The following is a 16,617-nucleotide window of genomic DNA, read 5'->3' as shown; positions in this document are numbered from 1 at the left end:
AAAAGTTATATAATTAGTAATTTAATGATAAGGGGATTATGTGTTGGTGTTGGTGTTGGATTTGAATTGTACCAATTGTTTATCATTTGTGAAAGGTATTTTCTTTTTCTTCTTTTTTTAACAAACAGTTTTCTACCAATAATATGATTCAAATTCGTTTTAGGAAGGTGTATTCAATTGGGATTTTGAAGGATTTTAATCTTGTAATGAATCTAATGGTATTTAATCAGAATTTTAAGATATTTTATTAAATTTTTTAGAAATCTAGGTGTATTCAATTAAGATTTTAAAGAAGTTTATAATATTTCAGGTGTATTCAATTAGAATTTGATTTTAAAGAATTTCAAAAGGTTGAGGAATTAGAGGGAATCAGATAGATTTTGTAGTGTATTTTAAACATCCACAAATCTCCCCTCTCCCCATGAGATTTCGAGAGAATTGAATCAAAATTTTATATGGAATCTCTACAAATCAATTAAACTTCATAAAAATTCATAGATTTATAAATCCATTAAAATCTCTTCAATTCTCAATTGAATACACCCCCGTTAGTAATAATCAAACATAAGATTTCACTTACCAGTAAAGAGGAATAACACTAGATAATATTCATCCAACCTCAATTAATTGCCTATAATCTAAGAAATTAATTTTGTAAAATTCATTTAATCTCTTCCTACAATAAACGACAGGTCAAGAAACACATTTAATAGATAAGTTTTAATTAAAGGGGATTTTATTTTTATTTTGATGCGATCTAAAAAATTAATCCCTCCGAACACAATTACACAATTAAAATGTTCAGTAATCAAAAACTCAAAAGTACCATAAACGTACTAACTTTGTGGTACCTTTAAAGCTCAAATGTCCCATAAACGTACTAAAAAGTATATACTACTAAAACTCAAATGTACTCATGTTGTACAAAACGAAATGTGTACTCATGTTATACAAAACGAAATGTCAAGTAGGCCTTGAGTTTTCAAATGCTTTTAGCGAAATTTCAAATGGTGACCTTTGTAGATTGTAGATTGATTAATATGTCTATTCTTTTACAAACTAATTAATATTATTAACAATGATAAAATATCAGGATTATAAAATAATATATGTGGACTAAAAAAGGATTACAGCCGAAGGGGGACAGGACCTATGCGATCTAGAGAGTACAACTGAATACATAAACGATGCCAAGATTAAAAGTCAAAATAAAATATTTACCCAATAAAATAAAGGGATTGGGGAGCGATAGATTGAGAGATGAATACCTTATAACACTTTAAACCTAGCAGAATACACTTTGTTTAAATGTTGAATTTATGGGTTTATTAGTCCTTTTGTTGTTTGTAATGAATAGCTAAGACTATAACTAACTCATAGGCTATATGAATGACACCTGTTATAGCACAGCTGTGTGTCTTAAGTTGTACACATGAGTTGAGTCATGTAGTAGGCATGAGTGGGTTTACTATGTTCATTTTGCTCATTCCTATTTGTTGAGAGACTGAATCTAAGAGATGCGGCGTACTCTATCTTCTCTCTTCATTCATCAACAAAATCAATTATCATTGATTTTGAGTTTTCAATTTATAAAATCAAAGCCTAATTATTATAGGATATGTCAGTCCAACTTACAACGCAATGAGGAGTGTGCAATCTCCTTAAGATTGTTGCCAATTAGCCAATCCAAGATCACCTACACCAAATGGAGGACATTTTAATTCCTTCAAACTGCTTCTAAAAAAACTAAATTAAGTGGGAGGATCCTTGCCAATGTGACAACGAAAAAACAAAGAAGAATACTCTTTGTCGATCACTCTCCCAGTCTCTCCCTCATGCTCGTCTTGATTTGTCGATCACTCTTTATCTGCATTTTCCAATTTACGTCTTTTCAGCTGGATTTGAATTTGAGAAACGGGGATTGCGTTGCGTGACTTCTCGAGAGGCAAGGGGTCTTCGATTTGTCAACAACGCCATGATGCAGGTTTCTCTTGAGAGTTCTTCCGTTACTTTTGCGCAAAGGTTGAGCAGTTACTTGTCTGGAAAGCAATCTTATTGAGTCCTTTTGTTACAATCTTTTCACCAAGGATTTGCTGGTTTCATATGAAAGTGAGATTTGATGCAACCGGGTCGGGTGCATTTTGACCCGCCCACGTAATGGGCTTCGTAAGGATAAGTGGCCTATGAAGAATTGGGTCACTACAAAAACTGAAACGTGATTGGCCCAAAACTACTGAACCTATAGTATGAAACTTTTTTTTAACTCGTATTTTTTCAAAGTTTCTTGTTATTGGCATTCTAGAAGAGTCTATGATACTTTAGATTTGTAAAAATAAACGGCATTTTGTACAAGAAAGCGTGAGGGACGACAATTTTAGAGTGCCGATGACAGCATCATTCCAAAAAAATAAAAATTAGTCAAACAAAATTTTTTTATGAAATCCAAGTGAAGAGGAAGCTAAGAAGGTGAGCATCCCCTGTATTTTTTATTCAGACCCAATGACATGGTTTAGTTTTTCAAAAACTTGCATTTCAAAGTTTTCAACCAACGACAAAAAGTTTAGTGTTACGAAAGTGGCACAATAAAAGTGGTTACAATTAAAATGATTACAATGAAAGAACACCTTAATCAGTATAAAAAAAAAGTCACCTATCAACTCTCTCTCTCTTTTTTTCTCGAAGTCCCTTTCGAAAGGCCTGCCATAATGGACAATTCGTTTCCTTGCGTTGAACGTATTCCAACTTTGACAATATTTCTCATTGTTTTCTTCAAAACCAATCTCCCCAACCTCTCGCCTTGTTTCCACAGCTGCCTTTGTCACTTGTTTTGGTCCAAGATTCCCATGAACCCTTCACCAAACTCAACCTTTTCTTTCAAGTTCATGGATACATTTTTGCTCTTCTCAAGAGCACTAAAGCTTTTATCCAAGTTTTCGGATTCGAATGGTTTCTCTTCTTCATCCGAGCGATAGTCTTATCTAATCTAAATTGCAGAGAGGAAGATTAGAACTTCAGTGTAGAGAGAAACCGTAATTTAGTCAACTTGGCTACGCTCAGGTCTGCAAATTTCAATGGTTCTAAAGCTTCCCCCAATGAGAACACCAAACACTTCTTCGTGGTGTTTTGGTTATCGTCTATGGATCCTAGCACTTTCGGTTACTTTAGTCCTGCTGGGAGCAATTTCAAGATCATCTCACAATGTGTTTTCTGGATATGGCAACAAAAACCAACTCTCAATGAGAGCGCCACTAAAAGGGAATGGCAACCCCCCAATCTTTGCTTATTGGATATGTGGAACTAAAGGAGAAAGTGAGAAGATTTTGAGGCTTTTGAAGGCAATATATCATCCAAGAAATCATTATTTGCTGCAGCTTGATTCGGGTTCATCGGATTATGATAGAGGGCAGCTAGTTCTCTCTGTTCAATCCGAAAGAGTTTTTCAATCTTTCGGAAATGTTTATGTTGTTGGGAAAAGTTACGCTCTCAACCAGATGGGGTCTTCTGCTCTTGCTGCCACACTTAATGCTGCAGCATTGCTTCTAAAGCTCAGTGCAGATTGGGACTGGTTCATCACTTTAAGTGCTTCTGACTATCCACTCATGAATCAGGATGGTGAGTGCTTTCACATCAAAAGCACTTAAATCATTGGCAAACTCACTTAATGCTGAAAATCACTTAAATCTGGCTATTTAAATATCTATAATGACAGGAATATTTTTTTTTTTTTTCGGGTTTCAGTATCCTAATGGTCATTCTGATAACGATTTCATTTTTAGTTTCGATAGAATACATGTATACTTGGCAACTTTATGACTTTAGTTTGTATAACCATCTTGATTAACTGATTAATTTGATTTACTGACTAGAAATTTGTTAAACTTTTTGTGTTCATCAGATCTGCTCCATGCTTTCACTTCATTGCCAAGGAATACCAATTTTATTCATTTTACAAACAAGACTGGCTGGAAAGAGTAAGAAAAATACCTTTTTATCCATTTTTAGTTTCTCTTGTATATTTTTCTGCAAAGAAATTAGGCACCTTGAGTTTTTCACTCACCATTTACCATGGCCTGAGTTTTCTAAATGGAAGTTGGTTTTCTGCAGGCATATGGATCGAATCGTTGACGATCCTAGCTTATACCTTCAACATGTTGCTCCTCTTTTGTATATTGTAGAGAACAGAACCATGCCAGATGCTTTCAAAATCTTTGGAGGTAAGTTGTTCTTAAAGAATTTCAACTGATTTTGTTTCAACGAGAAACTTGTGAGCTGACAGTCACACTGACATGTAGTGTTACTGAAAACCTCTCGTATTCAACATGTTATGCGATTAGAATAGCTGCAAGTTGGCGAAATTCTAAGTTTCATTATAATTTTGTGAAATATATAGGTTCGCCCTGGACGATTTTAACCCGAGATTTCCTGAACTACTGTGTCAAAGGATGGGATAACTTTCCCAGGAAGTTACTGATGTACCTCAGCAATGTGCCCTACCCTCTTGAATCCTACTTCCACACAATCATCTGCAGCTCACCTGAGTTCCAAAACTCTTTAGTGAACAATGACCTAAGGTACATTATTTGGGACACAAACGCGCTCGGAGAAGCGCAAGTCCTAAACATATCACACTACGATCAAATGCTGGCAAGTGGAGCAGCCTTTGCAAGACCGTTTCGAGCAGATGATGATCCGCTGCTAAAAAAGATCGATGAGAGTGTCCTGAATCGGACTTCAGGAGGGTTGGTTCCGGGCGAATGGTGCCCCGGGATAGGGAGAAGTAAGAGCCTGGAGAACTCAGCAGCTGGTCTGGAAGAGTTGTGTCCAAGTTGGGGCAACATTAACCATGTCACGCCGGGTCCTCGCGGCGTTAGTCTCCGAGAATTTTTGCCTAAGCTTGCTGTAGAAGGAAGATTTACAATCAGTCACTGCCAAGAACAGTGACATTCTTCCAAGCTTGGATTAGGAACTTTTCCAGAATTTTGTTAACAAATAATACTTCAAACTACGTTTGAGAAGACGGCTTGGATTTCTGCTTGGACTAAGCATGTATGGTTAGTAAAACAGGAAGATTAGTTCTGCATTATCTCCCCCAATGCGTTTGATGACAAATTTTGTTTGGATCTTCCAAATTCCAAACTTTTTCAGCTTGAATTTGAACAGGCTATGAAACTCGCAAGCTGATAACCATTTCTTTTTTATATACAATGATATTGGAGGCAGAGGTTGAGTTAAGTCCCACAACGAGCGAACAATAATTTGGTATTGAACTCTCATTCACGAGAGTCGAATCTCATCTCAATTACGAGTTGAAAAGAATAACATTAGATTGTATTGACATCTAAAATTTCCATCTCTTTTATTATTTGAAATCATTTAACCATGTGCAAATGTAGATGGCTAGACAATGTGCCCGCCCCGTTCAAATTTCTCTCCTCCTAAACCCTAGGTTATAATAATTAGATCCTCCTAAACCCTAGGTTATAATAATTAGATGATCTTCTTACCATAAAAAAAAAATCATTTTACTATGTACTAAAATGCTCACAATACATACATATATAATTATGGAAGCAAATTTAACATTACATTTTATGTAATATTGATACATATTTTTATGAAACTCATTCCGTAATATTTTAACGATCTGATGCATTTCTTCTCTCTCTTCTTGCCAAGAAAAAGCCCTACAAATCTCGTAGGCCATGGATGCAGAAAACAATTGATCTCCAACCAACCAAAGATGGGATTCAGGGTCGGCAAGGCATCTTTACACAGACCTAATTGTCTAGACAGATAATTATTAATTATACACGAGGCTTGTACAAAGACGGAAATGTGTCCAATCCGTGGCAGTGACAATCATTAATTACCACCAATTAAGAAATCATGCTTGAAAATAATCCTCCCACTAATCTCTCTTTTCATTGGATTCTTGCAACTACTACTGACTGCAGCCACATACATGCCTAACTTATTGAATGTTTCTTTCTCCTCCTCCACCAAACCCTTCTCAGTGCCTCGGAAATCAAAATCAACACGTTTAGTCCTCAATTTGTCGAGGCCCATGTAATTGCACTATACCCTCTATGTTTGTATGCATTCCAAAATTTCAATGAATAAATATCGTACTTGATCTTAAAAATGATATCTGCTTTATTTTATGGACCCTATCTTTGTATATAATGACTCACGTGGAACAAGCTTTACCGTCATCGTGTTGGTTTTTCTTGTATCTTTCAAAAAGGATATTAGTTGGTGACTTTGCCTCGACAGTCTACATTTTCAGGGGTCGGGAAGGCTCACAGAGGTACTTTAGCCTCTCCCTGACCATCATCGCAGGGTTCACCAGCATTAAGAATCGAACCGAGAACATACCGTGTGGAATACGAGTTTGAAATTCGTTCTTAACCATGAGGTCACCCTATAATGGTTCTATCACTATGTTGTTTAGGTAAAATGATATAATGTTATTTGTAAATTTTTTTGTACGTGACATTGCATTGTTGAACCGACAGGTGGTCCTGCAATTGTTCTACTCTTTGTACTGAATATACCAACTTATTTATGAATTCCATCGTATGTCATCTAACTTGCCTATTTAGTATTCCTCTTCCTTCTGGTTGCTTTTACGTACTGAGACCTGGCAAATTTACTACCACACTATCTAAAAAGGACCCTCTCAATATTTTGAAGTTTACTTGGTCAGATGAGCAAGTTAACTTGATGAGTGATAGCTTTGAACACAAGTGTCGAGTGTAATTTAAGAAAATGTCAACAAATGTGAACCCACCACACACATGCATCTTATAATTATGTGGTGACTGGTAACACATCCTAATATCTTGTACCACATATGATAATACGGTTGTGCGAGAAACGTATTTCTTTTATAGCAACAAATGCTAAAAATACTAATTGAGAAGACAAAAATTTGGTTGCAAATCATCCATTAGGAGACTAATTTTGAGGCAGATGCGTGTAACTCTTTTTCTTACTTATGTTGTTTGGTTGCAAATCCTCCCTAATGATGTATCAATGTGGTTATGAAGCATTGTAGTTTGAACTGCTCGAGAGGGTTTTCTTTGTAACCTTTTACTTTCGTATTAAACTGAAACGAAATTAAACTTAGTTCCATATTTTGATGAGAAAGATAATTAAGAGTTAATTAATAATATAAAAAACATATGTCCATGAATTTTGAGATCTAACAAAATAAAGGGACTTAATTTTACTAGACTAAATCATCATTTGCGGAATCCCATCATTTTAGTAACATGGATCTTTCTTTGAATAGTGTGGCACTAATTTTCGAATGAGGATCCTCTTTGGATACTTTTGGGAGTATCCAAGGAACGTCCAATCACATCTGTTTATTGTATATTACGAGATTAATTTTGGTGAAGTAATGTTTATATTTAATTTTAAATAAAAAAATTTACAATAATTTCTAATCACACGATATATAATGAATAAATATAATTGAAAAATCTCTAGGATGTTCATCATTCCTAATTTTCTGCTCTCACAAATCAAAATGTGGACAAGAGGTCACTTTGAGAGTCAAACTCTTGTGGTGTCGTGAATATAAGCTAAAATCGTCTACCATAAGACTTTGAGCCCTAGCGATATTAGGGCATTAATAGCCATAAAATGTTCAAGAATTAAAACACTAAGAAGAACCAAAATTAGTGGTGAAAATGTGACCAAGATCGATCGATTTTCAAGAATTTCTGGTTGTGATCTAATGAAAACCAATCGAAATTACAAAGTTAATTTAATCATTTTCCCCACAGCTGGAGCCTAATTAAATGTTCTACGGACTAGTTAATCACTATCATAATTGACACCGGAGTTCACACGCGTACGCAGCCGCACGTGCGAAAGGACTCCACACGCTTTCAAGTCTCAACACTCCGCCCAGCCTTCCTCCAGATCGTCCCGCCGTGCGTGCCTAACTCTCAGCTCACTCCCGAGCTTAGCTTCGACGGCTAGGATCAGCTTAACCGGCACTCCGGAGAGCTCCTCCACCCGTCTCAAATTCTGACACGTAAAAACCGACCTGTCCCCACAGAATCTCAACCCGAACCAAAACGACGCCGCGAGGCACACTCTCGGAGGCACACTCGCCAACCGCTCCAGGCAAAATCCAAACGCATTTGACGCGGTCGCAACCACCGCAGCCGCCAAATTACCATTCACCCCAAGCTTCTTAAACCAATTTACGAAACTGCCCTCCGCTTTCGCATCCACGCTCCTCGAAGTTCGCGCTCGCACCCTCCGTACGCTATTATTCCTCCTGGCGCCGGAGAATTTGGGTAGGATATTCCTCTTCATGCCTGAGAATTTGTACAGAACATTCGAACCGGAAACATCCGTCACGGAGCTCTCGGATTTCCGATTCTCATACCCGGTCTTTGTGGTCCCCATTTCTGTGCTGGAGATACAGGCGGAACAATCCGACGACGAAGACGATTTGGCGTCGCCGTCGCAGTGACCGGGAAAATTTTCAGGCGAGCAGGAGGAGCAGAGAGAGTGGAGATCGAGGGTTCCTGCAACAGATTTGCAGTTGGAGCAGAGAGGCTGGCGGAGGTGGCGGGCGACGAGGAAGTTGGCCTGGTGGACGCGGGCGTCGCAGCGGGAGCAGAGGAAGGCGGAGTCGGAGGGGCAGTAGAAAGAGGCTTCCTGGTCGCAGAGCTCGCAAGACCTGTAAACTTTCTTCATTTCTCTATTTCCTGCGGAGCGAAGAAGAGGAATCGAAGTCTCGAGACGATTTTGGAGTTTGGGAGGAGTTTGGGAGAGTTGGTGCGGTGAGAGGATATGTGGGTGTGGCGAGGGGGATTATATGGAGAGAAAGGCGGTGTGGAGTGGAGGAATGAAATGGTGTGGGGAGTGACAGAGAGGTTAGAGAGAGAGAGAGAGAGAGAGAGAGAGAGAGAGAGAGATTTTTTTTATTTTTATTTATAATTTTTATAATTTTATGGTTGGAAACGTAGGGAGTGTTTGAGTGGAGGAAGAAAAGTTATGGAGGAGAAGGAATGATGAGAGGAGGAGAGGGAGAGGGAGAGGAAGAGAAATAAGTGTGCGTGAGTTCATGTCTGTATTCTGCCTTCCAAGACTTCTCCTCTAACACACAACTCAGTCTCTCTCCACATAATCCTCGTTTCCCTCGAAATCTGCCCACTTATGCTCTTATCTCATGTATTCCATGTATTCCAACCTCTGGGTTTTGCAACCTTCACTCCTCTTACTTTTCATTATTGCATTTCTATCCCCTTCTAATTACATTTTTTTTTTCTTCAAAAAACCTCATATTAATTGAATCGCTTTTCATTATCCAATGGTGAAGCTAAAAAAATTCTGAGGTTTAAAAGATAAGGCTCATACAGAAACTTTCTTTTTATCGATTATAATTATAACATGTTTGACCCATTGATTTTCAGTTTCAAATTCTTTAAGTAACATGGTTACCATTTTCAAACTTCTCACCAAACTCGCATGGTCTTTAAATTCAAGAATATTGCTTGTTGTTCGTACTCTAAGTTTCATTGTGTAGAGAAATGCCCTAAAAACTAATTGCATTATAAAGGAATCAAAACTTGATTTCAGTTGCAGTATTTTATGTATATGATCACTATAAGTTTGTAATATTTCTCCATTTATAAGGACATCATTTTTTTTATTAAAACATATTAAGAAAAACTAAACATTGTGGCACTATCGCAGATGACGTTTTACCGCATAACAGAACACGATAATTTTTATGTATTACGGTGCGAGTTTGATTCTTACTCTTTCATTAACAGTTAACTATTTAATTCACTAGCATTAACTCTCTACTAAAAAAAATAGGGCAAAAGACTGTTTACTACCCTCATGTTTCGTGGTTTTCAACATTTAATGCATCAAGTTTTTTTATCCCACAGTCATACCTAAAGTGGAAATTTTAGGACAGTCTCATACATCCATTAGTCAAACTATTAAGTCTTCCGTTAACTGTGACATGACGCCCATGTGGACAATGATTGGGTACCATGTGTCATCCACGTGGAAATTTTAAAAATTAAAAATTAATTAAATAAAAGTAATAAAAAAAAAATCCCTAGATCCCCTTTGTCTTCCCCACCCCGACTCCCCTCCCTCATTTTTCGGCACCTCTGTACATCGATCATTCCCCCTCCCTCAAACTCAAACTCAGAAACATAGAATCCATGGAAGATCGGAGATTCTTGCGTTTTTTCTCCCTTTCCCTCTGCATAGGCCTAGTCTTCCTCTTCACTTGGTCCCACCTCCCTTACGCGCCGCCCGTACGTCTCCGACCTCCGCAACTGCGCAACAAACTCTGCCTAGTGCTCCTCCAAAAACCGCATCCAATATAAACCCCCTATCCCAACGCCCCGCCTTAAAGACCACAGCTCCGACACCCCCCACCACCCTCTCGACCCCCTCACCATCCAAGAACTCAACGCCGTCCGCACCATCCTCAACTCCCACACACTCCACTCTGTCAAGCTCCGGGAACCTGACAAGTCCCTCGTCCTTGGATGGAAGCACGATGACCCTCTCTTCCACAGAAAGGTCTCCATTGTCGCACGTGTCACAGCAAGTCGCTCGGGGTGGGGGATCGGGGTGGGGAAGACAAAGGGGATCTGGAGAAGGATGGATGTGCAAAGGTGCAGAGGGATCTGGGGATTTGGGGAGTGAGAGAGAGCGGATGTGCAGAGGTGCAGAGGGAGAAGGGAAGGGGATCGGGGTGGGGAAGACAAAGAGACGCAAGGAATTTTTTTTTTTTTTTAACTTTTATTTAATTAATTATTTTAATAGTTTAATTTTTTAAATTTTTTAATGACATGTGGTGCCCAGTCATTGTCTACGTGGGCATCACGTCACCAATTAACGGAAGACTTAATAGTCAGACTAACGGATGTATGAGACTGTCCCAAAATTAACACTTTAGGTATGACTTTAGGACGAAAAAAACTTTATGTACTAAATGTTGAAAATCATGTAACATGAAGGTAGTAAACAGAATTTAACCCTAAAAAATAAATATTGTGGCATTATTTGGTGTTGAGGGTGAATTCAGTAAAACGATAATAAAAAGGGGGTAAAATAGTGAAGAACAGTTCTTTGGCCTTTGTAATATTAAATAATAAATTTGAGATACCCTGAAAAAATATCTGGCTGCTACCAACTGTGGTGCGAAGTGGGGCCTCCAACAGCAACTAATTCTCCACCAAAAGTTTGAGCGGCATTTTGAAGAATCACCACGTGTCACTATTTGACTACGTCACCATCCTTGTAAATCACAACCTCCAAACACCTTGCAGAATTTTGGAACTTCTTTTGCATGATAAACTTTTGACAGTCACTTAAAAACTCAAAAGGAATTTTAACGTTCAAATAAATAACCTTTTTTTTTCTTTTATATTTTTAAGTGGAAATTAAATTTTAAAAAAAAAAAGTGCCCAAACCCTGAGAAGTCGAAAGGGAAGACATTTCTAGCCATACAAGGCAAGATTCTCTCCTGGATATTAGCAGCCTAAATCGAGTGCTCAACTTAATAATTCTAACGGAGCGGGTAATATTTTAAAATATTCTGATGGAAAATAAGTTGTGAAGTGTCTATAACTGATAGAGTTACAAGTCTCACAACACAAAATATTTAAAGCATGCATCTAGATGATAGCATGTTAGTAGAAATAGTGGCATTGAAAAAAAGAGTCAAAATTAGAAAATAAATTATCTAAAACTACATTAATGAAACCTTCTTTGTCAAGTAAAAGAACGTGAAAAAACTATTTAGTCTTCTATCACAAAAAAAAAATAATGTGCAGTAATATAATTTCACAGGTCCAAATTTTACTGTTTTTATTGAAAACTCATCTAGAGCTAATGTTAAAATATCTCCAATATTTAAAATAAATAAAAAAAATCAAACAAAAACCTCCCACTCCCCTCCCAAGTTATCTCTCTCCCTCTCTCCTTCCCATTTTTCTAAAAAAATTGTGTTTATACACACAGAGTATGTAGGCAAAAACTAGTTTCTAATAAATTGAATTGCATGAGCTATAATTTATCATTTTTTTATTTATATAAGGTAAATTTGGCTAATTACTTTCGCTTGAATTTCTAGTCATGAGAAGCATCGTTACAATGTTCAATTGAATCAAAAAATAAATTTTTGTACTTATTATTTGACATTTAACGTAATTTTTTTTTTTTACGATAATGAAACTTAAAATCTCTTACTTACAAAGAAAAACAATTTTAGATATTTTCTGATGCACAGAAGTATTTTTTGTGATACAATTTTGAAAAATCAAAAGGAAAGTATTATAAAATGTAAAAAATTATTAGTTAAGCAAGTTTATGAAGATATTTTATAGTGGATAAAATTAGAAGCGTCCATTGTTCTGTTTATGTTTTGAACGAGAGAAGACGGTGGTGGGGTCACGGCGGAGGTGTTTCATGGCCTTCATAACGCTCGTCGTGAAGCGTGACCATACTGTTTCGACGCGTGGCAAAATCTCAGCAAACAGTTACTTTTCAACTCCAATTTCAACCACACAAAACAAACCATTGCACCTGCGCAAGAAATTTAAAAAATCGGTTTAAAAAGTTGAATCAGGCAGCGGCCCAGCGGATGAGCGCCACGTGTGCGGCGAAAGCTGACGGTTGACGTAGAACCACGCGGTGGAGAAGAAAATTTTTCATTGTAACCGAAACACAGATGATACATTATGTGTTTTTACAAATGATGAAAAGTTTTATTTTTTAAATTATTAATTTTTTAACATATATATTTTATTATTTATATAGTAACATATGATGTAACATTCAGATCGAAAAATCTCTCGCGGTGGGGAGCGAGGAACCGGTGGTTGTCCGCAAGTTTGGCGTGATTTGGAATGCGAATGATTCGTCGGTGGGACCGACATGTGGAGCTATCTTTTTCTCCTTTTTTTTTGTAACTCAAATTTTAATCAATCGAGAGGTTATTGTGTGCACAAAATCAATGGTACAAAAAGCAATTGCATGAGAGGTTCCTTTTAGAGAAAGGTATCAATCTCCTTTTTGAAATGTGAGATTTTTTTTTTTGAGGAGTTTTGGGCAATGAGAACCACACAAATTTTATGTGTTGGTTGTTTGTGAATTACATAAGGGGTAGTGTATGAGTACGTTTGTTTGCAGTCATTAGCATTCATTATATTAGATTGGATTAATTGGTAATTTAGTCTTGTGTTTGATACAAACCGGGACAAGCTTTAATGAGACTTATTCCGACTAAACAGGACTAAGCACTTTGCTAAAGGGTCTTAGCGAGACCCCCCAAAATCGGCCAGACTGCTAAGCCAACTCCTCCCTACTTCGTCCCTCCTCGCTTTGCCCCTCCCATCTACTTGTCCCTCGCCAGATTCGGAACCTAGGTCCCATATATAAACTGTGCCCTACTTCGCCCCTTTCATTTACCATTTCCAAATCCAGATCCTGCAAAATTCGAAGCAAAATAGGCAAAAATTTCTGCAATATTTCCACTTTCATAACTAGATCAAAATCCAAAATTCTAAACAAAAAAGCCAATTTTTTTTTTTTTACAAAAATCGTTCTGCGTCTAAAACGCACAACAGTCACTCTAATCACACTGCACCTAGTCCAGACTCCTTGATCGCAGACCTTCGCCATTGACGTTGAAAAAGCAGACCCATGAATACCCAGATGACTTAGACTCTGATTTGGGTTCTGATCCGCCAATTGTATTCTAGAAAAATTAGGAAGAAAAGAGGAAGATGAACAGATAGAAATACAAAGAAAAAGATTGAGATGAAGAAGGAGATGGACGAATAAAAATTTGGAAGAAACAGAGGGAGAGGGACGGAGCAAAATAAGGAAGAAAATGGGGGATTAGCGGAAAAGAATTGGGAATAGAGATGGGAGGTTTCTAGAATGAAAAAACCAGACAGTAGTTGTGATATCCCACATCACCCAGGGGAGTGATCCTTATATGTATATTCTCATCCCTACCTAGCATGAGGCCTTTTGGGAGCTCACTGGTTTCGGGTTCCATGGGAACTCCAAAGTTAAGCGAGTAGTGCGCGAGAGCAATCCCATGATGGGTGACCCACTGGGAAGTTGCTCGTGAGTTCTCAAAAACAAAACCATGAGGGAATGGTAAGCCCAAAGCGGACAATATCGTGCTACGGTGGTGGAGCGGGCCCGGGAAGTGATCCGCCCTAGGTGGGGATGTGACAGTAGTAGTAATAAAATATGTATTAAATAATATAAAATATTAATAAATATGAATTAAATAATATAATATTAGAATTTGTTATTATCCAACTTTTTAGTGCTAGTGATCTGCCCTAGGTGGGGATGTGACAGTAGTAGTAATAAAATATGTATTAAATAATATAAAATATTAATAAATATGAATTAAATAATATAATATTAGAATTTGTTATTATCCAACTTTTTAGTTTGACACTGCACCAAACGTTTCACTGAGTTATCATGCTTAATCTAGTCTAAACCAGTCCAGGTTAGTCCTTAAATCTAGTCCAGTTAGAGATAATCCGGTACAATAAACGCACCCTATATGTTTCTTAGAGCATCTCTAAAGAAGATGTCAAAATATCCACATAAGCTATAACAGTAAAAAATGACCACAACAATATTCTCCAACCAATATGTCAATCTTATGTGGCGATGACATGGATTGGCAGCAAGGGGATTGCTGTCAAATTTGATAGTAGCTTCAAATATTTTATTATTATTTTTATCTCCTACCCCTCTTCCTCTTTCCCCAAGCCATCATATACCACGACGTCGTTTCCTCTTCGACAAGCTCGTCGAGCTCTGCACGTCGCTGTTCTGCTGCCTTGACACCACCCTGCCACCACCTCCTCTTTTTCCCTCCCGCTTCAACTCGCCACCCGATTCCCACAACTCACTCAACTCACTGAGCCAACTCGCCTTCACCGTATCATCGCCACCTTTTTTATTGTTGTTTTGATTGTCTTCGTCGTCATCGTTTGCTACTTTACCAAATTTTATCTTCGTCGTCATCGTCTGCTACTTTAACAGAGCAATCGCGATCCGGTTCGGACCGGATTTTGGCCCGAATTGGTTTAGCGTTGTTTTAGGTTGATGATTTAGTAGATATGTGGATTGTGTTTTAGTGTAATAAAATAATATTTAATTTGACATATCGGTTGAAGAGTAAAATTTTAAAAGATGTCAAAATACCACATAAGCTGTCAAATTCAAATTTTATATTTAAAATGTGACATCTCCTTTGGAGATACTCTTAGAATCTCAAAATAAGGTTTTGTTGCGTTAGAACGTGCTGATTGGTTTTTTATCGTTGATGAAAATTGAGTTATGACGAATTAACGCTTTGACACTTGCATCTATAATTTGACAATATCATATTTTTATATTGATACTTTGTGACTTTAGTGCCGTGTTAATATTGCTATATTGACATCACATTGTAATGAGACTTAAGGAAATAGATCTTCATTTGTTTTTATGAGAAACTAGAAGTATTTCTCGGACTTGTGTCTACATTGAATTTTAACAATTTAAACTGACTACTTTCTAAGTTTCACTTCGAAGATACAATTGCAAAATATTATCAAAGCCTAGTTGTGACCAAATAATTTGACAAATATGTTGTTCTTAGAAACTTTGAAATTTCATTAAATGGATAAAGGTTTCGGATTGAATTTATTTTTGCAAAAGATGATCTATTAATGGAGAGTCAATTTTATTGTAAAAGAATGCAAAATAGACACCAAAATTAGTCTCCATTTGTTGTTTCTTATTTTAATTATGTTTCGCATATAGTCCAATATCTTAGTGGATACGGTGTTGGGTTTCCATCCATGTGTTCCAGATTCGAAACTTCCATTTCTTTAAAGGGGTGTGCAATCCACACACCCTTTTTTACTTCCAACACACCCTCTTAATTTGCTGGCGTCAGATCGATTGAATTAAAAAATATCAAAAGACAGAAATTAACAAAAGGTGTGTGATAAGTAAAAAAAAAATGTGTAGATAGCATACCCCTTCTTTAAATTATTATAATAGTTTTGAACCCACACCTCCTCTTAACAATAATAAAAAAAATTTATAAAAAAAGTCCCCATTTGTTGTATAAAAATGAAAATCCCTCTCCTCAAGCAACAGCACATACAATTAATTCAAAATTCATCTCACTCTCTCTCTTTATGCAAATCCAACATAAATCCATCAACATGCCACAGTTCCCTAATTAAGCAAAAGACCTATACCCATCGTGTGATCGAAGAAATAGAAGATACAGACAGACTATCGGAAAATTAATAAAATATCAATAAATCGACCGGTATACGACTAATTCTAACACTTCTCGCTTATTAGAAAATAAGTGTATGATTAGTTCTAACATGCAGTTTTACGTTTCTTGAATTATATAACTTTCACGAGCAGAAAACAGGATTGAATACAAATTAAGAAAGAAAGTACTACGAGGTTGTGACTTGTGAGACAAACATGAACATGTGGTTGGGTTTAGGGTTCTAACTGGGAGTTTTAAACACGTTTTTTAATTTGACCCCATGCCAACGATAATCATCG

General features: G+C 37.0%; 2 protein-coding genes across 2 annotated transcripts; one reads left to right on the top strand and one right to left on the bottom strand.

Annotated features, from left to right (window-relative positions):
* The first annotated feature begins 2,845 nt into the window (after nt 1-2,845).
* On the top strand, nt 2,846-5,388 carry LOC137741030 (beta-glucuronosyltransferase GlcAT14C). The gene is made up of 4 exons (XM_068480837.2): nt 2,846-3,612; nt 3,896-3,971; nt 4,105-4,214; nt 4,391-5,388. The coding sequence occupies exons 1-4, from the start codon at nt 3,072-3,074 to the stop codon at nt 4,939-4,941; spliced, it is 1,278 nt and encodes a 425-aa protein (XP_068336938.2). The 5' UTR covers nt 2,846-3,071; the 3' UTR covers nt 4,942-5,388.
* Nucleotides 5,389-7,685: 2,297 nt separating this feature from the next.
* Nucleotides 7,686-9,168, bottom strand: LOC137740024 (B-box zinc finger protein 32). Its single transcript, XM_068479810.2, has one exon. It carries the CDS (start codon nt 8,719-8,721, stop codon nt 7,906-7,908), a length of 816 nt encoding a protein of 271 aa, XP_068335911.2. The 5' UTR covers nt 8,722-9,168; the 3' UTR covers nt 7,686-7,905.
* Between the last annotated feature and the right edge of the window lie 7,449 nt (nt 9,169-16,617).

The sequence above is a fragment of the Pyrus communis genome, chromosome 9 (genome assembly GCF_041283825.1).
Source record: "Pyrus communis isolate YQ-2024b chromosome 9, ASM4128382v1, whole genome shotgun sequence".
In the NCBI taxonomy this organism is placed as follows: domain Eukaryota; kingdom Viridiplantae; phylum Streptophyta; class Magnoliopsida; order Rosales; family Rosaceae; genus Pyrus; species Pyrus communis.
This window is presented reverse-complemented; position numbering and strand designations above follow the sequence as displayed.